Source organism: Trichechus manatus, unplaced genomic scaffold (genome assembly GCF_000243295.1).
Source record: "Trichechus manatus latirostris isolate Lorelei unplaced genomic scaffold, TriManLat1.0 scaffold00063, whole genome shotgun sequence".
NCBI classification, from domain to species: domain Eukaryota; kingdom Metazoa; phylum Chordata; class Mammalia; order Sirenia; family Trichechidae; genus Trichechus; species Trichechus manatus.
The window spans coordinates 6,895,779-6,919,657 of NW_004443999.1; the positions used below are offsets into that span (position 1 = coordinate 6,895,779).

Sequence of the window (23,879 nt, forward strand, 5' to 3'; positions counted from 1 at the left end):
CCCCACCCCTCCCATCCCTGGTAACCAACAAAGATTGTTACATTTTGTGTGTGAACTTTTTCATGGGTTTTTACAATAGAGGTCTCATACAATTTTTGTCCTTTTGATACACAGTTAAATTTAATGAAAGTTCCTCGTAAGTGCCTAGTATATAGTTGATGCTCAATAAATACTAGTATCCTTTTTTCATTTCTATTGAAAACCTTTTCAATAACAACCATTAGAGTGAAAGTAAAATTGTTTAGGAAAAGAACAATGATTAATGTTGAACATCAAGTGTATATTCTCATTAGCCTTTTTAGGAACACTGTTTTTCCTCCGAATGGCTTTATGTTTATATACTCTTCTGTAAAATCTGACCTATACCACCAACCAGCACTTCATTTATTGAGTGCTTATAGTATCAAGCACCATGTTAATAAGCATTTACGTATATTATCTTTCTCACAATGCCCAGTGGGGCGGGCACTGTTGTTATCCATCATATAGATGAGTAGAATGAGGTTTAGGATGGTAGAGTCAGTCTTTGCCTAAGATCACAGGGCTAGTATGTGGGTGATGGGTGGCCACTTGGACCCCAGAGATATTATCTGAACCACTGTGTTACACTGCTTCCCATCATGAACTGTTTTCAATTTTATGGGAGCTTTCCTTTTTAAAGTTTTAAGGTTGGAAATCAGCACATAGCTTTTTGTTCATCAGCCATTTGGCAAATATTTGTTGAGTGCCTATTATCTTCTAGGTATAGGGGGTTGAACTACTTAAGGGAATCAGATTTTAGCAAGGGAGAATGATATATAAACAAATATTAGTTCTGGATTTAAAGTGTGACAGTAGAAACGTATACAAGGTGAAGAACTAGTACAGAGAGGATGGAATTAGCAAGGGCAGTGAAGGCACTGGAGGGCCTTATGAAAGGCTGCCCAGATACCATGAAATCTGTTCTAGCATTTGGAAGATGAGGAGGAGTTTGTTTGGCAGACTTGGAGATCAGGATGTTGCTGGCAGAGGAAATAGTCTGTACAAAGGTGCAAAAGTATTAAAAATAGTCTAGGCATATGTGGGGAACTATAAATGATCTTTTTCTAGGGTAAGAAGTATTAAGGGAGGAGTGGCAGAATATGGGAGCCCTGGTGGTGCAGTGGTTAAGAGCTCGGCTGCTAACCAAAAGGTAGACAGTTTGAATCCACCACCCACTCCTTAGAAACCCAATGGGGCAGATCTACTCTGTCCGATAGCATTGCTGTGAGTCAGAATTGACTCAATGGCAGTGGGTTTGGGTTTTTTTTTTTTTTTTTTTTTTTGGTTTGGCAGAATATGAGGTTGGCAGTGTTGGCAGGGTCTAGATCGTGAAGAACCTTGTATGCCAGTTGGTAACTTGGATTTCACCCTATAGATCGGGGTCGACAGACTTTTACTGTAAAGGTCCAGATCATAAATATTCTAGACTTTGCAGGCCATATAGTCTGTGTTGCAGCTATTCAACTCTGCTGTTATAGTGCAAAAGCAACTATAACATGTAAGTGAATAAGCCTGACTGCGTTCTGATAAGTAGTCCCTGGGTGGTGCAAACAGTTAATGCGCTTGGCTGCTAACCAAAAGGTTGAAAGTTCAAGTCCACCTACAAGTGCTTCAGAAGATAAGCCTGATGATCTACTTCCGAAAAATTAGCCATTGAAAGCCCTATGGAGCATGGTTCTAGGGTGACACACATGGGGTCACCATGAGTTGGAATTGACTTGATGGCAACTGATGTTCTAATAAAACTTTATTTATAAAAACAGCCAGTAGGCTGGATTTGGCCATGGACTGTATGAAGCCTACCAATCCCTGCTGTAGATGATGGATAGTCTCTGGATAAGAATGTGTGAAGGGACTTATTTTTAAATAATCAATTTGGTGACATTTTTGAGAAGGTTTAGATGGAAGCCGACTAGTGATGATATTATTGCAATAGTCCAGCTGAGAGATGATGCAGGTCTCAACTAAGGCAATGACTTTGGAAAAAGATTTAATAGACTTATAATATTTTCCAGGGGTGTTCTTAAGGGAATTTGTCAGATTTGTTAATAGGTGTTAGTGAAAAAGGAAGGTTCTATGGTCAAGTATGTTTAGGAGGTGTTTGGTAAAATAGAATTGAGCAGACTTCTTTAATGTGAGACTGTCTCAGAGAGGTTTTTTTAGGTATATTAGTGAATTGCTGCTTTATAAAAGTGTGAAGCTTTTATCCTTAGAAGCAAGGACGGCAAAACTTATGTCTTATATACTTTGGACATGTTATCAAGAGGGATCAGTTCCTGGAGAAGGACATCATGCTTAGTGAAGTAGACAGTCAGCGAAAAAGGAAAACCCTCAATGAGATGGATAGACACAGTGGCTGCAACAGTGGGCTTAAACATAGCAACAACTATGAGGATGGTGCAGGACCAGGCAGTGTTTCGTTCTGTTGTACACAGGGTCACTGTGAGTTGGAACTGACTTGACGGGACCTACCAACACAACAACAATAACAACAAAAGCATGAAAAGTGAAAGTGAGATTCAATTTAATTTTACAGGCAATAGGGAACTCATTATTAGCATGTTCACCTCTAAACCCATTGCCATCGAGTCGATTTTTACTCATAGTGACCCTATAGGACAGAGTGGAACTACCTCAAGGGGCCTCTGATAGATTCGAACTGCTGACCTTTTGGTTAGCAGACAAGCTCTTAACCACTGCGCCACCAGGGCTCCACCTCTAATCTTAGTTACAGTGAATGTTTTCTTGAAAAATTTACTATAATTTGCACATTTTGAATTATTACACTCCATATATGGGATACATGAGCACACTCCGTGGTCTGGTATTCTGAACAGAATAGAATGCAATTTTAATGGAAAATTTTGTGCAGTCCATGTAATTCTGAATCTTATTGGCTTATAATGTTATAAACGTGGTTTTCTACATTTACTATATCCTGCATTTCTGCATATGCGTTTTAATCTGCATTTACCATATTCTTGTCTGTGGATACTTGAGGATTTTAGATATATTGATTATGTTGCATTTTTACTGTCATTGACAATACTTGTGAACAATTGTTATAACTTCTCTGTACAGGAATCACGGGAAATGTGGTAATTACTGTAGCCAGTGTCTTACGTTGCCTAGGAAATTATGCAGTATAATAAGCTTTTTACTTAAAGATAACAAACGGTCCTTTCTAATAACTAATCTTTATTGAAGATTTAGTATGTGCCTAGTGCTACACCTGTGGTGCATCTTAATTCTCATAACAGCCTATTAAGGTAGGTTTATATTTGCTGTATGAGCCCTAATGGCAGTGGTTAAGAGCTCGGCTGCCAACCAAAAGGTCAGCAGTTTGACCACTAGCCTCTCCTTGGAAACCCTATGGGGCACTTCTACTCTGTCCCATAGGGTCGCTATGAGATGGAATTGACTCAATGGCAACCGGTTGTTTTTTTTTATATTTATGTTTGCTAAACAGATAAGCAAATTGAGTTTAAGATAGGCTAGTTAAGTTGGCCACAGTTCACTGGCTAATTAGCAAAGAAAAATGTCATTTTTAACACATTCCTCCCTCACTTGGAAGCATGCATTAGACTGCTTTCAAATGTCTGCGCTCTCAAAGTTCATGTATATTCCTGTGATGCTGTTACTGGCCCCTTACCTGAAGCTTATGAATTTAGATTTTATATCATGTCTTTCTCTTGATGACAAGCTATAGAGGATGTACTGTGCAACAAAATGTGTGGAAGGCAGACGCGGTAAGTGAGAAAGGGGGGACAATGAGGGCATCGAAACAAAGTGACTATGCTCTTTCATGATAAATAATTAAAAGTTGTCCATTTTGATGAATAAAAGTTCTTCGTTAACATAATCAAAGGCATTAATTGCTGATTCAAAATAATAAAAACATTCAAGAAGCTAGAAACAACTTCTTTAATTCCAAAGTTTTGGTGATCTCTATTAAGCTATGTTTCAAAATCTGAATTCTAGTATTTCAGCAACTACAGAATTATGTTTTTCTACTAATTGTAAAACATACTGTTGTTTAATTTCATTAAAGCAGACCATCTCAATATGTAAAAAGGAAGCATGTTATGTTTGTAAACTTTGGCTGCTTGTTCCTTTCTGTTTAGAGGATACTGTGGTTGCACTCTCAGTGACGGGCATTTTGAAGGTGTGGATCGTTACCTCTGAAATAAGTGGTTTGCAGGTGAGACAAATGACTGCAAGGGACTTGTCTGCTTTTCTTATGTAGTCTTAAATTTTAGTAATTATATCCACCACACTTTTTTCCCTGTGGGAGAAGGAGAAAGCTATTCTTTTTGATAATCTTGTTGATTAGTGTAGAGGATACTCTTATTTTCTTTGTTTTGTATGGTAGACATCTGTTCTATCAAGGATTCAAAATAGCGAAACATATTGCATGGGATATGAAGTAGAGAACATAAAAGAGATGAGGTTTTCCTCAATTGCTTCTGTTTTAGTTAAAAGGTAGTTTGCTCGAGGGAAAAAATAAAGCTAAACAAACTGCCACAAAAAGTATATAAAGCCATTTTTTGGCCTGTATCTCAGTTCTGTGGGCTTGAATTCCTTGTTGCCTTTTATCAGTAAGAAAGGCAGATCGATTTCTGACAATACTGATGCTAATCTCTTCAGCTAGGGAATTTTTAGGCATTAAATCTGTGAGAAACTGGATGAATTGATCAGTTTTTTTTAAACTAAAAGCACATGTAGCTATAAAAATTAGAATTAGTTGAAGCTTTTGTCAGCTGTCATTGCCAGAGCAGTGACACTCTGACTGTTGTCAGTGTTTTCATCCTGAATAGCCTTGTAGCAAACACATTTGGGCCCAGCTGTTTTTAGAGTGTAGTTTTGCTGCTTTTTACCTTGACCCCTATATGAGGAGCTGAAATGATGAACATATCAAGTGATAATTTTAACTGACCATCAAAATGTTCCTAAAGTTTTACAGATCTTTTCTCCTTTCAGGATACTGAACCAGTATTTGAGGAGGAATCCAAACCAATTTACTGTCAGAATTGCCAGAGCATCTCTTTTTGTGCATTCACGCAGAGGTCACTTTTGGTTGTGTGCTCCAAATATTGGAGGGTAAGATAACTTCGTAGTAGGCAGCTGTATATATACCCCACAAAATATTGGTTTACCAGACTTCCAAAGATATTCTTTAGGAAAAGCTTGGTGCAAGAATATTTTAACCATTTAGACTTCATGTCTGCTTACAGCTGGGTTTCTGGTTGTGTTTTCCCTTTTAATAGTGACTGTGCCCCGTGGCTCACTGACAAAGTGTCTTTATCTGAGGCAGTGAACCCTAAAGGGCTGAACTTGTTAAAAGTGACTTCATTTCCAGAGGATTTTTTTAAGTTGGAGTGTCACTGTATCTTACTTAAATTACAACAACATGGACTAGATTATGAATTTCTTATTCCTTGTAGGTATTTGATGCTGGGGACTATTCCTTATTGTGTTCAGGTCCTAGTGAAAATGGACAGACATGGACTGGAGGTGACTTTGTATCAGCAGATAAAGTAATCATTTGGACTGAAAATGGACAAGGTTATATTTACAAACTACCTGCCAGGTATTCAATAAATAATAAGTTAACACTTTAATTAAAAGTAAAAGATTCAGAATTTGGGTTATAACCTGAAGTATGAAAATGCATATAATTTAGATATTTAGTAGCATCTTAAGTTAGATTTGTAATTACAGTTTAACTTCTGATTACATAAATTAGGTAGATTTTTATTTGAAGTAGGATATTTTTATAACAAGTATTTAATTTAATGACTACATTAAATTTACTGATAAAAAATCTACTTTTGGTCCATTATCTAAAAAACCTTGTTACATCGAATGATATGATAAAACATTTAATGTCAGTATTGTAATCAAATGTTGTATTTTTTCCATTTTAGCTGCCTTCCAGCTAGTGATTCATTCCGCAGTGATGTGGGGAAAGCAGTTGAAAATTTAATTCCTCCGGTACAGCACAGCCTCCTGGATCGAACAGATAAAGAGGTAAAATTCTTCAGGTATCACTTATAATTGATAGATACATTGAAAATTTTCATAACTATATTGGTGTTTTTTGGTAGCTAAGCATCTGAAAGATTGAATACAACTCATGGCACTTGGTAGATGTTGTAAAACTTTTTAACATGGTTAGCTTTAAGCACAATTTGTAAATCTGAATATTTTTATATATAAATATGCCTATAATATGGCATTTACCTTTCTCTAAGAATACAAGTGATCATATGCTGATTACACATTAGAATCGACTATTTGATAAAATTCATATTGATGGAGTAAATTTATTTTATACTATCATATAATTATAAATATAGTGACATGTAATTTTAGAGAGGCAAAAATAATAGGTATAATAATGTTAATTGATAACAGTTCATTACTTGAACCAGGCATTACAGTATTTTCCAGAAAGAATGTAGAGATTTAAATCATTAGATATTCTAAATTAAGAATAAGAGAATTTTTTTCTCTATAAAAAGAGAGGTTTTTTATGATTTTTGAAAGTGTGCTTAATGTCCATTTAATATTGGAAAGCAACAGCACTTAGTATTTGTTTTTCAACTCTATATTCTATGAGCAGTAAGTAAAAAGCTTTGGTTTTGGAAGTAAAGTGTAATAATGGGGAATTCTGAGTTTCTCAACCTGATCATTCTTAAAATTTTATCTTCATATAGAGGGAAGGAAAGGGGAAAGGAATTGAGGAATTGATTTTTCCATGACTATTTTGAATATTTAAGATTTATGCATCTGTATACAATTAAGATCCTCAATAATTTGTTCCTTAGTCTCTTAAACTCCTACTTACTGCTGAGACAGTCACTTCCCATTAAACTAAGAGATAATGCTTGTGTAACAAACATAATGTTTCTTTAAATGTCAGCACCCCAGTACATTTTAAATTTAAATAGCTGTGTTATGTTATGGGAGATATTCATATGTTGAAATACGGAATATTGGTTATTACTGCTGCTGTAGCAACTTCTCTTTGCTAAGTACATTGTTTATCAAGTAAAATTCTTAGTAATTTTGAGACGTAAATAAAGTCTAATAATTGGTTATACTTAATACGTATAGTTTCCATAGACTAATGCTTTTCAGAAAACACCTAATAGCAAGTGTGATAGTTTGTTAACTATAATTATTTGTCAGAACTGAAGCCTACTTATTACTGCTTTTCAGAATGAGATTCTATACTTTAATATTCAAGTATTTGTTAATTGATATTCTAAATTTTTACTTTAGGAGTCCGCCATTATTTAACATTTTCAAGTAAGAGATTTCCCTGAAGGTCAACATCTTAAGGTGAAAAATAATTAGTTTTTAAAATGAAAGTATACACAAGACTCTAAAGAAAGATATTTGTTCTTAGTAGTTTATAGATAGCATCGGGATAGATTCAAACTGAGTATATAAATGTGACCATGCTATTAGGTGAAAAATATACTAATTTAAAAAATATAGTTCTCTGGTTGCACAAGCTTGGTAGTTTAATTTTGCTGCTATTCTCAGTGACTAATCAAGAACTATATGAAGAAATGACTAACCAAGGACTGTATGAAGAAGAACGCGGCATAAGGGTTGGAAGAAGACTCACAACCTGCAATATGCAGATGACACAACCTTGCTTGCTGAGAGTTAAGAGAACTTGAAGGCACTTACTGATGAAGATCAAAGACTAAGCCTTCTGTATAGATTACACCTCAACGTAAAGAAAACAAAAATTCCTCACTAAGGGACCAATAAGCAACACCATGATAAACGGAGAAACTAGTGAAGTTGTCAAGGATTTCATTTTTCTTGGATTCACAATGCCTGTTATGGATTGAACTGTGTCCCCCAAAGTATATGTTGTTAATCCTAACCTCTATGCCTGTGGTTATAATCCCATTTGGGACTGGGTTGTCTTTGTTATGTTAATGAGACAGGATTAGTGTAGAGTGTGTCTTGAACCAGTCTCTTTTGAGGTATAAAAAAGGTTAAACAAGCAATCCAGCAGGCAGAGATGGGGAAAGAGAGATGCCAAGCCACGTGGAGGTTGCCCAGGAACAGAGGCTAAAAGAGACAAGGACCTTCCTCTAGAGCTGACAGATAGAGAAGCCTTCTAGAGCCAGCACCCTGTCCTAAACTATGAGAAAATAAATTTGTTTGTTAAAGCAATCCACTTGTGGTATTTCTGTTACAGCAGCGTTAGGTAGTTAAGACAATGCCCATGGAAGCAGCAGTGAGGAGTCAAACAACATATCACATTGGGCAAGTCTGGTGTAAAGGTCCTCTTTTAATGTTAAAAAGCAAAGATGTCACTTTAAGGACTAAGGCACGCCTGACCCAAGCCATGGTATTTTCAGTTGCTTCATATTTGTGTGAAGGCTAAACAATGAATAAGGAAGACTAAAGAAGAATTGATGCATTTGAATTATGGTGTTGGTGAAGAATATACCGTGGACTGCCAGAAGAACAAACAAATCTGTCTTGGAAGAAGTACAGCCAGAATGCTCCTTAGAAGGGAGGATGGCAAAACTTCGTCTCACGTAATTTGGACATGGTATCAGGAGGGACCAGTCCCTGGAGAAGGACATCACGCTTGGTAAAGTGGATGGTCAGCAAAAAAGAGGAAGACCCTCAATGAGATGGATTGACACAGATGCTGCAACAATGGGCTCAAAAATTAGCAATGATTTGTAAGAATGGTGCAGGATGGGGCAAAGTTTCATTCTGTTGTACATAGGGTCGCTGTGAGTCGGAACTGACTCAAGGGCACCTAACAACAACAATAATCAAGAATGGGCGAAAAAGCTAGGATTAGTGGGTTTTCTTGTTTTGGCCTTTTAAATGAAGACTCTTTTTGCTAAAGAGTGGTATATCTTTATATTCATTATTGAATAACAAGTAATTAAATAAATTGCACTGTTTTAGTAAGCAGTTTTCACTAGGCAGAGAAAAAAAGAGTAAGTACTAACTCTAGATAAGACTATAAATATAGTTTTTATATCCTTGGCTATCTGTGTTGTTCTGGATTTGAATATTAGTTGACATGTACCTTAATGGTACAATATTACATTAAAATATTATTGAATACTCTTGCTGTATAATTTTTTTTTTAACCTCTGGTACTGAAGCAAAGTAATTAACATCTTTATATGAAAAATGTGGCCAATGTGCAAAATAATCTGATTAAAAATAGCAAAAAGATATTTAAACTTTTTTTTTTTTTTTTTTTAGTGGTTGTTAAAGTTTTTACTGTTTTTTTTTTTTTTTTTAGCAGTTGTTAATTTGTCCTCCTGTTACTCGGTTCTTCTATGGATGCAAGGAATACTTCCATAAACTATTAATTCAGGGTGATTCTTCTGGAAGATTGAGTATTTGGAACATATCAGATACACTTGAGAAACAGGAAGATGAAGAAGGTAGTAGTAAATCATGCACAACAATTTAATTCTTTTAATTTGACATCTTAGATGCTAACAATTGAATAACAAATTCATAATGCACAAGTATTATTTTCTTCTTAGGATGATATTTAATGACAGTTTTTATCCTTTGGTACGTTATCAAATCAACCAGAAGCACACTTATTTTAATGTTTTTCATTTTTTTAACATGTACCAATGTTTTTCTTTTTTATGAAACAAAACCTCTACAGGGCTAAAGATGACAACTTCTATTAGTTTGCAAGAGGCATTTGATAAACTGAATCCTTGTCCTGCTGGAATTATAGATCAGCTAAGTGTGATTCCCAATAGTAATGAACCTCTTAAAGTAACTGCAAGCGTGTACATACCAGCTCATGGACGGCTTGTTTGTGGTCGTGAAGATGGGAGCATAGTTATTGTACCTGCCACACAGACGGCCATCGTACAGCTGCTCCAAGGGGAGCACATGTTCAGAAGAGGTATACTAAAGATCTAAAAAGGAGTTTGAGTACTCCATAACTGTGATTTTGAAAATGCCCCACTCTTTGTTTTTTAACAAATACAATGAACAAGTGTAGTTGTTGGTATGCTATACAGTTGGTAGAGTTTAATATGCAGATGATAAAATAGTCAGTGGCTATTATTGAATTAAAAAATGTTCATGTAAATAAGGAAGTATTCCATTTTATCTCTTTGATGTATGCTATTAACCGTTAGTTCAATTTATTAGTTATCTCTGTGGTTTATGAAATAATTATTATCAGCAATACTGATAATCTTCTAGAACAGTGCTGTCCAGCAGAAATATAATGCAAGCTATATGTATAATTTTAAATTTTCTAATAATCATGTTAAGTAAAATAAGCACATGAAATTAATTTTAATAATATATTTTATTTAACTCGATATAGAAAAATTATTATTTCAACTTACAATCAGTATAAAAATTTTTAATGAGATATTTTATGTTATATATTTTATACTGAGTCTTTGAAATTTCATATATATTTTACATTTACAGCACGTCTCAATTGGACTAGCCACATTTCTAGTGCTCAATAGTCTTATGTGGCTAGTGGCTACCGTATTGGACAGAGTGATTTTAGAAGATAGAATCATAAGCCTTTTCTGTTATAAAATTATGCATAGCTATTTTGACAGTTCATGTTTATTTTTACTTGTTGAAACTTTGTAAGACTTTTCATTTTCCCATTTTAAAACCAAAACCTCCTCCACAGGTTGGCCACCTCACAGAACACTCCGTGGTCATCGGAACAAAGTCACATGTTTGCTATATCCTCATCAGGTCTCAGCACGTTATGATCAAAGATACCTCATCTCTGGTGGTGTGGACTTTTCTGTCATCATTTGGGACATATATTCTGGAGAGATGAAACATATCTTCTGTGTGCATGGTGGCGAGATTACTCAACTTCTAGTTCCACCTGAAAACTGTAGTGTAAGTTGATTATAAAAGATTATTTGACATGGTAGAGCCGAGATATAGTGCTATGAGGCATGTAAGTGGAATCTAGAGTAACAAAGAAAATGTGACAAGAGAATTTAAAAAAACCCTTTTAGTTTTACAACTAAAATTAATAACATTTAAACAAAATTATGATCATTTACTATTGGACACATAAGAAAAAATGGAGATAGTGTTTTTTTCCTTTTATTAGCTCCTAAATAGCACAACTTGTGCCTGAAACATAGGCGCAGTTTAGAATATATCTACTGAATAAAGTTCCTATTTTTTTCTAAAATGATTTAAATATCCCTGAAGACATTCTAAACTCTCATTATTTTCAAGTTCATCTGAGCAAAAAATTAACGTATGCTTTGATAAAGGCAAGATATGTGTTTTCAAAATACTTACCAATATTCTGACTCATAGCGACCCTATAGGACAAAGTAGAACTGCCCCCTAGAGTTTCCGAGGAGCGGCTCATGGATTCGAACTGCTGATGTTTTGATTAGCAGCCTGAGCTCTTAACCACTGCGCCACCAGTGCTCCGCTTATCAATATAGTCCATTTAAATGAACAGTTATTGTAACATGGGAGAGAAAATATAAGAACTTATAGAATGTGTGACAGCTCATGGTAGTGATTTTTTAAAAGTTTTGTACATGTGTTTGTGGAGGCAGTTTTTTCAGTGATGTGTTTTTAAGTTAGACCCTGATACCAAATAAAAAGCTAATATTTTTAGAAATATGACATTTTAGGAGGGCTTAGTGTAGATGGTTAACACTTACTGCTAACAGTAAGGTTGGAGGTTCGAGTCCACCCAGAGGCACCTCGGAAGAAAGGCCTGGTGATCTACTTCTGAAAAATCAGCCATTGAAAAGCCTATGGAGCACAGTTCTACTCTGACACACATAGGGTCACCGTGAGTTGGAATTGACTCCGTGACTACCTAAGTATATTATTATGTAGAGTACTTAAATTGGATAGACAATAGTTTCATTTTACATTGAAGTTTTTTTATTTTTCAGTTTTTAAAGGAACTTTATTTAATATTTTTTCCAAAATGGTAACAGCCCTTTTAGACGAAGTGCTTTGAAATTGAGTTCTGTCTCTTTTGAATAGTCTTGTTAACTGAGATTTTAATCTGTAGCTGATTCAGATTATTTTATTTTTTTTGTTGCTTAAATTATTTATTTTCCTTTTTTTTAATTGTTGTGATTAAATGAAGTTTACATTTCAAGTTATTCGCCCATACAAAATTTTTTTTTTAACATACATTGTTATGAGACCCCAACTGCTCACCCCATTCTGTGACAGCACACTCCTCCCGTCCACCCCTGATTCCCCATGAACATTCAGCCAGCTCCTAACTCTCTGCCTTCCCATCTCACCTCTGGACAGAAGCTGCCCTTTTGGTCTCTTGTATCTACTTGACTAAGAGGCACATTCTTCACGACTATCACTTTATGTCCCACAGTCCAGTCCAATCCCTGTCTGAAGAGTTGGCCTCAGAAATTGTTTTAGTTCTGGGGTGACAGAGAGTCCAGGGGCCATGCTTTCTGGGGCGCCTCCAGTCTCAGACCACCATTAAGTCTGGTCTTCTTAGTAGAATTTGAGTTCTGCATCCCATCGTTCTACTGCTCCATCAGGAACCCTCTGTTGTGTTCCCTGTCAGGACGTTCATTGGTGGTAGCTGGGCACCATTTAGTTCTTCTGGTCTGATTCAGATTATTTTAAACAATTAAAATATAGTAAGAAAAAAGAATTCCTGAAGGTACTCCTTGAGATATAAAATATTAAGTAATTCAGGATCATGTAGTGTCAAAAGCTCATTGAGAACAATTCAGAAAGTTAACATTTTTAGAGGGGCGTACCTACTGTCTGCCAAGTAATATCTTTAAGTGTTCCAAGGATATAAGCTTGCATTTTAGAAAGAGGATAAGGGAAGTATTTAAGTAACTTTAATACAAGACAGAATATAAATGACAAAGGAGAGGGACTAACAAAATGCTTTGGTAGGTGAGGGCAAGGCATATCATAGGCAGTCAGGGAAACCAGAGAGAGAGCTTTTGTAAACTATTCTAAAAGAGCTGTGAGATTCAGCTCCATGTGTATTGACCTTGTGAGAGATGCTGGAACTTGTTGTTTTGAGATTTTGAATTTAAAATGGGATGTTTCCATTATTATTAAATTAGATTGCCATTTCAAATATTTATATAAAAAACTTTAAAAAATATTTTTTGAACAATCTTGCTAAAATTTAACTGACGTTACATTTTCATCTGCACTTAGAATATTATTTACTGTAGTGCTTTAAAAATATTTTATAAGTAGGTAATGCATGCACTTAGTATAAAATTTCAAAGGTACTAAAAGTTATTAATGAAAAGTAAGTCTTCCTCCACCTTCTGTTTTCCAGCTACCTGGTTCCCTTAAACCTGAGTGCAATGTCTTGTACATCCTTCCAGAGATTTTCCATACTATAGTTTTTAATACTTCAGAGCTATAGCATTTTAGTTTAATTTTATTCTAATAACTAAGAAATCTAAGCAACACGGAGTGGTTAGAGATGGAATGTTTTCTGAATTTGAATGCTGTCACAGGTTGGTTTGGGTAAATTACCAGCATGTGAACTCTAGGCTAGGGGAGGCCAAAAGAGTGTGCTAGTAGCCTGAGGAGTATGAGGAAGAGCTATACTGAAATGCCTCTGGAGAGCCTCAGCAGAACTTCCTCTAAACCTGTATCATTAGGATTATGTAGTCACAGATGAGAATGATCTGATACCTTCCCTCCCACTTCTCCTCCAGCTTATTTTACCTTCCCCTCTTATTTATCAATCTTTTTTTACTATAGCTTCCAGTCTAAAGGGGTCCATTTTTCAAGACCCAGGAACTTTTTTCTATATTTTCACAAAGGTTACTCTTGGAGAAAGAAACCAGACTGATAAAAAACTTAGAGAAGAAAATAGTTTTAAAATATCGAGTTTTTTTTTTTTTAATTTCTCTTAATAAACCAAACTTGGTTGATTGACAGCAATGAAAAATCTGAAATTAAAAAAAATAACACTAATGACCCAGTAGAATATTTGTCATATATAGAATAGTAGTGATATCTCTGTATGAAGCTATCCATATTTTCTCAGTTGATTTTCAGTCACAGTGGGTGGCTGGATTTAGAAGTATAGCCTGTGACATGGAACATTTGTGGGGGGTATGTATGTGTATGTAATATAGTATGATACAGAAAAACACACAAAACCATACTATATATTTATAGGTATATTTATAGGTAGGAAAAGTATTAAAATTGAACTGGAAATAAAAATACCAAATTCAGATTGTGGTTTGCTTCTGGAAGGCAGGGGAATGAGTATGGAGGGAACGAAAAGTTTTTAAATGCAATGTTTTATTTATTTTTATTAAATATGTATTTAATACTCATCTCATTTCTCATTTGCATTGGATGATTGGATTGTCAGAGCTGTCTTGCTGTTGCTAGAACTTTATTCAGAACATAAAATTTGGAAAATGTTTTAAAATCAATTATTATACCAGTTATAATTGGTATAATTATTGTACCAATTATATGTTTCTGATGTGAGCATGTAGGCTAAGTTCTTTAATATATAAGTTAAATAAATGATTACTTTTCATTTATTACATCTTACTAAAATTTACTGTCACATAATCTCATAGGCATGCTCCAAAAATATCCATAAGAGGGCAGCATGGGTTTTTGAAAACAGGAATGTCAGGTATCTAACTTAGGCGTTGGTGATGGTGTCTTATTTGAACAATATTAGATTCCTAGATCCTGTTCATCAGGAGCCCTGGTGGTATGGTGGTTAAAGCACTCAGCTGCTGACTAAAATCCGCCCCGCGGGAGAAAGATGTGTCCAGTCTGTTTCTGTAAAGATTTACAGCCTTGGAAGCCCTATGGGGCAGTTCTGCTCTGTCCTGTAGGGTCGCTATGAGTCACAATCGACTGGATGGCAGTGGGGTTTGTTTTGATTCATCAGGAGCCCTGGTGGCGCAGTGGTTAATTGCTCGGCTGCTAACCAAAATGCTGGCAGTTCGAACCCACCAGCTGCTCCTAGGGAGAAAGATATGGCAGTCTGCTTCTGTAAAGATTTACAGCCTTAGAAACATCCCCATAATCAGTTGCAGATCAGACTGTTGTGATTCATTGGTTTTCATTGGCTGGTTTTTGGAAGTAGTTCACCAGGCCTTTCTTCCTAGCTTGTTTTAGTCTGGAAGCTCTTCTGAAACCTGCTCAGCATCATAGCAACATGCAAGCCTCCACTGACAGATGAGTGGTGGTTGCACATGAGGCGCATTGACCAGGAATCTAATCCAGGTTTTGGCATGAAAGGTGAGAATTCTACCACTGAACTACCAGTGCAAAAGAGTTTTATTTTCCCCTAATTCCCTAGAAATTGTAGTTATAACTATTGTGCTGTTCCTGGTTAAATTCAAAACTTGTTGCTCTCGAGTTGATTCTGACTCACGGTGATCCTGTAGGACAAGGTAGAACTGCCTTATAGGGTTTCCAAGGCTGTAATCTTTATGGAAGCAGACTGCCACATTGTTCTCACACAGAGTGGCTGGTAGGTTTGAACTGCCGACCTTTTGGTAGCAGCCAAGTGCTTAACCACTGCACCACCAGGGAGAATTGGAATTTTCAACTATCTAAGTGGCACAAGGCCCCCAAACTAGGTCATTTCTTCTGAACATTTGGGGGTAAATTATAGAGGAATATGACTATTATTCTTACCAAGGCTTCCTCAGCATGACCCCAGATGATCAAGGGGAAAGTTTGACCCCGTTTATTGCTTTTCTTAGGGCATAAATTATGGGCTAGGTACGACTTTCTGGCCTAGTTGTAGACACTGAAGGTTAGGTTTCTCTATATTTTTTAATATAGACTTAAAAGGCAAGCCAGCATCCTTTCTAAAAAACAAAGAGGTATTTTAGAGTATTTATTTTATGAATTTAGCACTAGGAAAGAGACATACAAATCCTTTCAGTATCTTCAGTTAGAATGATGTTAACAGTGTCTGTTAACCCATTTGTTTCCATGAGAAAGGTGGAAAAAATATTCTCTGGTTATATCAGAAGTGTGTAAATTCAATGTTTTATTCCTTGTAAGGACAGAGGTATGATTCGGATAAAGAGGATGAAGCGTGCAGACAGATTAAGTTACTAGGTCAGATAAATACCCGTTGCCATCAAGTTGATTCTGACTTGTAGTGACCCTGTACGTCAGAGTAGAACTTCCCCATAGGGTTTCCAAGGAGCGGCTGGTGGATTCAAACTGCTGACCTTTATGATTAGCAGCCAAGCTCTTAACCACTGTGCCACCATGGCTCCAGATCAGATAGATAGTGCCACTCATTCTAAGTGAGAAGTCAGAAGGTAGAAAGGCAGGACCAACAACCACCTGGAGTCAGAATTCAGTGCACTCAGACAGCTGAGGCCCTTTGTTAATTAGTCCCTGAGTAAGCAAAACCCAAGGTTTGGGTGGGGTGAGGGACTGGGCAGACAACTGGGGACAGCTGACTGGTCTGTAGAAGGGGAAAGGGCAGTGGTTTTGAGTTCCCTAAAAAGGCTTAGAATATTTTCAGGTCCTGCAGATTTTAGCATCTCAGTCTCTAAAACCTGTAAATACATAGGCGAAATTAAAGAAAGCACTTTAAAGGCTTGTTTTAAAGGCATAAAGAGAAAGGTGATAAAGTAAATTCATTAGAAAAACATTACGAAGAAATGTTAAGGAACAGATGAAAGTGGTTATTGAGTTGTTGGATTGAATAGTTTTGATTCATAAATTGTTAAAAGTGCTAAAAACGTTATTAATGTAATTTTAAGATAGTAAGTGACATTGCTGATGATGCAGATGGGAACCATTCAGATTAAATTAAAGCAGAGGTATTAATAAGACAAAAAAATATTGAAAAGGGGAAACTAATGTACTTGAAGAATTATAAATGTTTTCGTATTTCCTTGTGGATACCTGTACTGGCAACACTTAAAAAACCCTTCAGAAAATAGATAGAATTAGATTTTTTAAGATAAAATATATGATATATAATGACATAGTAATAAGAATGGTAAAGACAATATTAACTACTATCATCTTTTGCATACGTAATACGTTAGTTACTGAGCTAATGGCTTTGTGTACATTATTTCATTTAATTTACACAGCAATTCTGTGAGGTGTGATTATTGCAGTTAACCACATTATACAGAGAAATGACGTTCAGAGAGGTTAAATAACCAAGGTTATGCCGTTAGCAAGTGGCAGAGCTGGAATTTGATCCGAAGTAGTCCTACTTGGAGGGCATGAACTTACCCACTATGCCATATTGCCTGCTAGTAGATATAATAGTCTTATTTAAAAATAATTATATTTCTCCAGTTTTGGATGATATTTTACTTTATTGATTTACATAAGTAAATTTGATTTTGATGCATACTTAAAATATTTAATAAATTAATAATTTAAAATTGTTTCTCACTTTGTAGAAAGAAACAGCCATTCTTTTGAATTTCTCTATTTCTAATTTTCTTTGTAGGACTGTGCACTCCTCAGTGTATAGAATATTCTCTTGTAATTTATATTTTAGTTTTTCATTAGTCAAGTGTGAAGTTTTTCAGGTTTAGCCCCCTTTTACCTTCTTCTACTGTAGTACATTACTTGCTATTTAAAAGTAGTATGTAAGTTTAAACTCCAATTTTAAAACTATAATATATACACTTAAAATTTTTGAAAATAGAAGTAACTAAGAAGGTAAAAGGTCAATTATTACTTTCTACATATAAGAGAATCACAGTTAACATTTCGATATATTTTCCTCTAGCCTTTTGTAATCCACTTATTATTTACTTGTGCTTATACTGTAGATATACATATTATGCATACTGCATCTTCATTTAATCTTATAACATATTTTTCCAAGTTATTATAAATATGAAAGTAATTTGTAATAATTATATAACATTACATTATGTGAGCATACTGTATTTACCTAGCAATTCTCTTACTTTTGGATATTTAGATTGTTCCCAGTTTCCACTATTGTAAGTAATACAATATTGAATATCTTTGTAAAAATTTTCTTTCATTTAAGATTATTTCTTCTGGATAGAGTCCATGAATAGTGTTTTAGACTAGAACCCCAGAATTTTCTTGTAATAGACTATGAAAATTTTTAAGGCTGTGGAGGTATATTGCCTAATTATGTTCTACTCTCTGTGCTTATTTCATTCACCTTTCTATCACAAAATGTTATTTAATTGATTTAGTTGATATGAGTCAGAATCAACTTGATAGCAACGGGTTTTGGTTGACTACCAACCAAAACTTCACTGCCATCGAGTCAATTCCAACTCATAGAGACCCTACAGGACAGGGTAGAACTTCCCCATAGGGTTTCCAAGGAGCGGCTGGAGGATTTGAACTGGCAACCTTTTGGTTAGCAGCCGAGCTCTTAACCAGTGCGCCACCAGGGTTGACAATAAATAGATAGGTTAAAATAATCTCTTGTTTGAATTTGCATTTCTTTGATTATTAGAGATGTTGCAATTTTTCTATTAGGATTTTAGTCATTTCTTCTTCTTTTGAGATGTATTTCTTATTCTTCCCCCGTTGTTTTCTTTTGAAGATATTAGTGTTTTTATGTGCTTTTAACTTAATTGAAATACTAAGTTTCTGTGGCTTTTTTTGTTGCAATTTTTTTTCTGGCGTATTAATTTCTTTTGAATTTTTAACCTATAGGTAATTTCAGTTTTATGTAATCCAACTTATCTTTTTTCTATGTAGCTTCTTTTATATTTTTGAAGCTTGAAATGTCTTCCTCCACCCAGAAATTTGATGAATTTGATTAAAAACAATGGCTGGATTAAAAACAAGCATTTAATGCTTTATCTAAAATTTATTTAGGTTTGTGTTGTGAGGAAAGGATAAAAATTATCTATGCTTCCCTAACCTAACAAATTATATCAGTGTTATTTATTAAATAAATATTTTTATCTGATAGGTAATACCTTCTTAATCTTATATTAAATTATTCATGTTTATTTGCTGTATTACTAAACAACAATTGAAGCAGTTGAAGAAAGATAGAGTTCTACTTAGCCCATTGTTTCTTCATTGTTATCTTTTATTTATAATAAATGAAGGAAGACATTAAAATCAGTTCCTAAAAGTCTTATTTGTATATAACTTATTCAATTAGATAGTCATATTTTTGGCTAGATAGTCAGATTTTGTTTTCTGAAATAGCTATTAAAGAAACAGACTTTTATCTTCTTTTTCAGAAGGGTGAACTATGAATTTCTGAAATTGTTTTTCCTTTGGTTCTAGTTTTGTGAAAGTGTGGAAATGAAATTAACATTTGTAGACTCTTGTTTCCCCTCAGGTAGAATATTTAAAAGTGATAAATGATGCATCTTAACTGCACATTTATGTTCCATAGAAAGAGTTCTGGGAAGTACAAGAAATAATGATTAAGAGAATAGTGGGATTGATTTATGAGTGGAAGAAGCCAGTCATTTATAGCTTGTCTAATGATGGGCATATTTAAAAGGATAGACAATAGTAGAGTGTTCATATATTTAGAGAATATTCAGATAAAGAGAAAAATTATTTTGGGCAAATAAGGGATTGCTCCTGAAATGATATGAAGAAAAAAAGAATAATTTAATTTAGAAACCCTATTAGTAAAAGTAGAAAATTAAAAAAAATATGTATGTATATATTATTTACATTGGGAATTGTTGGTAAGTAGAATCACCTCCCCAGAGAGCTAGTAGATGGGATAAACTAGCTGTCTCTAATTTCTGTAATTCATGGCTGATGCTTAGGAACAGGTTACATAAGAGGTTTCTGGGAATAGTTTAAAATGAAGTCTTGTAAAATGTGTAAGGTCAGACTGGATGACCTAGGTGGTGTATTCTGAGTCTATCAGATTCTATGATAGCTTGTAGCATTCTGCTGTTCAGCACTAATGTACTAGGAAGATTATTTACTGGCAAATTCAACGAGACTTTATTTGGTTTAGAATCAGAATTTCTTGATAAATAATAAGCAGCTTTGGAGTATACTTGTTTTGGTCCAGTATCTTCCGTGTCTCCTTGTCCTAGTTGTCTTGAATTTTTCATCAAATAAAAATAAAGTTTTTACTTGATTAAATATTCTCTGCTTATTATTAGCCTTTGCTTTTAATTAGTTTTTGATGTCATTGGTGCATATTGCTTCTAGGACAGAATTAATACTGTGTTTGGAACATGAATTTAAATAATTTTCATCTATAAAATAGTGGCTAGGTGGTTAAGATGCTGAATTCGTACTGTATAGATTCTGTCCTGTAACAGTAAAATTTTAAAAATGCAATTTATGTTTTATACTCTTTAAGACAATTGATGGCAATGAGTGAGACCATTAATTGGAGTATAGGAAGAAAATATTAGAAATTTTATTTACATTTATTTTTTATCTTAAGAAATTGAACTTTATGAGATTGGACTGGACTGTGGGACATAAAATGATACTCATGAAGAGCGTGCTTCTTTGCTCAAGTAGATACAAGAGACTAAACGGGCAGCTTCTGTCTGGAGGTGAGATGAGAAGGCAGAGAGAGTTAGGAGCTGGTTGAATGGACATGGGAAATCAGGGGTGGAAAGGAGGAGTGTGCTGTCACAGTATAGGGAGAGCAATTAGGGTCACATAACAATATATGTATTACTTTTTGTATAAGAGACTAACTTTCACTTAAACTACAACAGTAAACAAAGAAGTTTTAAAAAAGGAAAAGAAAATTGAGCTTTATGAACATGTAATAGGTGGAGGGACACTGGTGCCCTCATTTGTTTCCCATGTCAGATGGGTACATGCCGCCTGGGGGCAGAGTGAGCGTCCCATGCAAAGAGAGTGAAAGTGTTGCTCTCCTAGGCTGTGCTTCCAGTTAAAATGTGTTTGCTTAAGGGATTTGCAGATTGTATTGTGTGGTCTTTAATCCAAGCCAGCACAGTGGTTAAGAGTTCAGCTGCTAACCAAAAGGTCGACAGTTCGAATCCACTAGCCACTTCTTGGAAACCCTATGGGGCAGTTCTATTCTGTCTTATAGGGTCACTAGGAGTCAGAATTGATTCGATGGCAATGGGTTTGATTTGGTGTTAATCCAAGCCATCACAAATGGGCAGAGAAAATATCGATGGAATGTCTTTCAAATGAAAAATAAATAGTTCTTCATTAGCTGTATTCTGAGGTTTAAACAATAATCATTGGATTAGTCTGGCAAGAAGGCAGCCAAAAGAATTCAAAATTATATAAAATATGTATTTACATCCACTGTCATTAACAATGAATCCTTCCTAAGGATATATGTGTGTTAAGGTATTGGCTAATGCTAACATGAAATTACTTAACGTTAGTAAGACATTTAAGAAAATGTTTTATTTCATCTTAAATTTATTTAATCTTTGAGTCATCCTTTAAAAATTTATATTTTTCTGCATGTTTTACAGTGAACATGCTATATTAGCACAGCAGTACACACATGTAATTTATAAATATACATATACTAGAAATACATTGCAAACTTTTTTAGTGAATGGATGTATGAGCAAAAAAGTTTGGAGCATAAGTGATTTGGAGCATGAGGTCACATTTTTGAGTTACTGTATTATTACTTTAATTATGCAGTTAAAATGCACACGTTATCTTGTTATAATGTTATAATGTCCTTGGTGTTAAGTCATGTTTAGGTGACTTTTTCAAGCTGAAGTGGAAGAACATGAAGTTCAATGTGATTAATCAAATTGTAGAATTAGTCAGTGGAGGTGAAGTAGGTGTTTAAAACCAAGACCTCTGGAACTTAATAATAAAGGAATTGTGCTAATTCAACTCATTTATGGGGAAGCTGGTCTAAATTAGGTAGGAACATGAGTTATAAAATATTGTTCAAGAAGTGCTTCTTTAATAATTTTGAGGACAGATAAGAGGAAAGTAGGTTAATTATATTTTAGCAAATCTTTTAAGTGCTTTCATTTAACAGATAGCTGACAGTTATTTGCCATTACTCTGTTCATTGTTTGATTTAAAATTAATACCAAAGTGGTGCTTGAAAATGATCCTTTTTCTATTTACATTTAAATAGGCTAGACATTTGCTTTGTTTATACCATTAATTTGTTTTCACACAGACTGCGAAGATAACCATCAACTCAGAATTAATTAGTGGAATCAAAATTAATGAGGTTTTACTGTATTGGGCCATTTCCACTCAGGCCAGTTTTCTTCATATGAGTTGGACTAGCATTTTCTTGAAAGAAGAAAAATTAGATTTATTTTAATCCATATTTAAAAAGCAGAGAACCATCTTTTCTTGTGAGTTAAGTACCTCTAATAACTGTGCTTTCTTGGGCTTAGTAATATTGATTTTTTTGTTGTTGTTTTCATTCTTGATTATTTTGGCTATTTCCAGACTATTGCTTATTACAGTAAAGCTAGAGTTAACTCTTTAGATGTTACTATCTTTTACAGGAATGGTATAATATTTTTATTTTGGACCAAAAATTTTTTTGTGGGTTGGACATGTCATTTACCAACATCATTATTGCACTATGTAAAAGAGGAATAACACTATTCTTAAAACATATTTAAGTAAATATATGTGTCATAAGGAAATCCATCATGGAACCAAAAACTAGAATTTTTGGAATAACAGGTTTTTGGGTTTTTTCTTTCAGCAAAAATCTAGTTTTGAAAGCAGAGCCTAGACTATTACTTTGTGTTGCATGTCTTTTATTTTATACGTCCTTGTATTATTATATAAGTATAATTATATCACATAGAAATTTCTCAATTTATTTTTCATGATGGATTGCATTTTCTTGAATCTTTGAGATTATTCCCCTGCATATATGTGGAGGGAAAGTTGAAAGTTCTGACATTGAGACTTCTCATGAGGGACCAATAATGCCAAAGCTTAGTTTGTCATAGGAATGGGGAAATCTTTCTTATTTGCTTAAAGGCTGCAGTCCCTGCTCTGTTAGCTTATCGGCTGTGGTAAGGAGATACTGGCAGAGAGAGTGTGTAGAGTAGTGGTGTTCAGTAGCTTTGTATCATCTCCGATACTGAGATCTGCCAGTAGATCATGATTTCAGGCCTACTTTACATAGTAGAAAATATTGGTGGAACTTCACATTGACTCATGCCGCATTTTTCTGTGCTCTTTAAAAGGGAATAATAGAGTGTGAACATTCATGCAATGACTATGGGCTTGGGGGCTAGCAAGTAGGCCATTTAAGAGTGTGACACTAATTGAGGAATAACTCTTTTTGAACAAGATCTTGGAGAGCTTGTGAGTCGGAGAAGCAGAATCAAAAGTAGTAACAGGTGTGAGTACTGTGACAGATTAACATGAGACTGAAGGATGTGCATGGATGAAGAGGATGCTATTGATAAATCATTATTTCTAATTGTTATACAAGAGAAAAAGGCCACTGTTAGTTTTATTTTCTCTGATGAAAGAAATAAATAAAATGATAGTTGTTTGGCAGATTAGTGTTGCAAAATAGAAAATAGTAGCTAGCCATTAATGTAGTAACCATCTTGTTTAAAAGAACATTGGATATCTTTGATAAATACAAACTTAGTGTTAATGATAACCCGTAGAAATGCAAAGCGTCCATTGTATTAAACTGTCTGTTGTCTTGAGTTAGCAATGTATGTCTGGTGAAAGTGATGAATATTTTATGTAGTGTGAAATAATTGAAAATACAGACATCATGGCATGTATGATTTTTTAGCCTATTTTATTCTAACATTGTCTTTATTTAAATGTTTTTTTGTAGTTTATCACTTTATTTTGATTTCTTGGTTAGTTATAAAGCTAAATTTTGTTTCAGAAATTAACTGCCCTTCAATCTTTAATAT

At 34.6% G+C, this 23,879-nt stretch overlaps 1 protein-coding gene across 2 annotated transcripts in view; it reads left to right on the forward strand.

Annotated features, from left to right (window-relative positions):
• Positions 1-23,879, forward strand: part of WDR7 (WD repeat domain 7) — a 426,984-nt gene that overhangs the window by 42,181 nt on the left and 360,924 nt on the right. The window contains exons 6-12 of one of the 2 annotated variants that reach the window (XM_004379257.2): positions 4,146-4,222; positions 5,002-5,121; positions 5,466-5,611; positions 5,949-6,051; positions 9,329-9,470; positions 9,707-9,955; positions 10,715-10,935. In XM_004379257.2, coding sequence (XP_004379314.1) covers positions 4,146-4,222; positions 5,002-5,121; positions 5,466-5,611; positions 5,949-6,051; positions 9,329-9,470; positions 9,707-9,955; positions 10,715-10,935 — 1,058 coding nt within the window. Of the gene's footprint in view, positions 1-4,145; positions 4,223-5,001; positions 5,122-5,465; positions 5,612-5,948; positions 6,052-9,325; positions 9,471-9,706; positions 9,956-10,714; positions 10,936-23,879 lie in introns of both variants that reach the window. The other variant, XM_023733984.1, reaches the window with a different exon arrangement.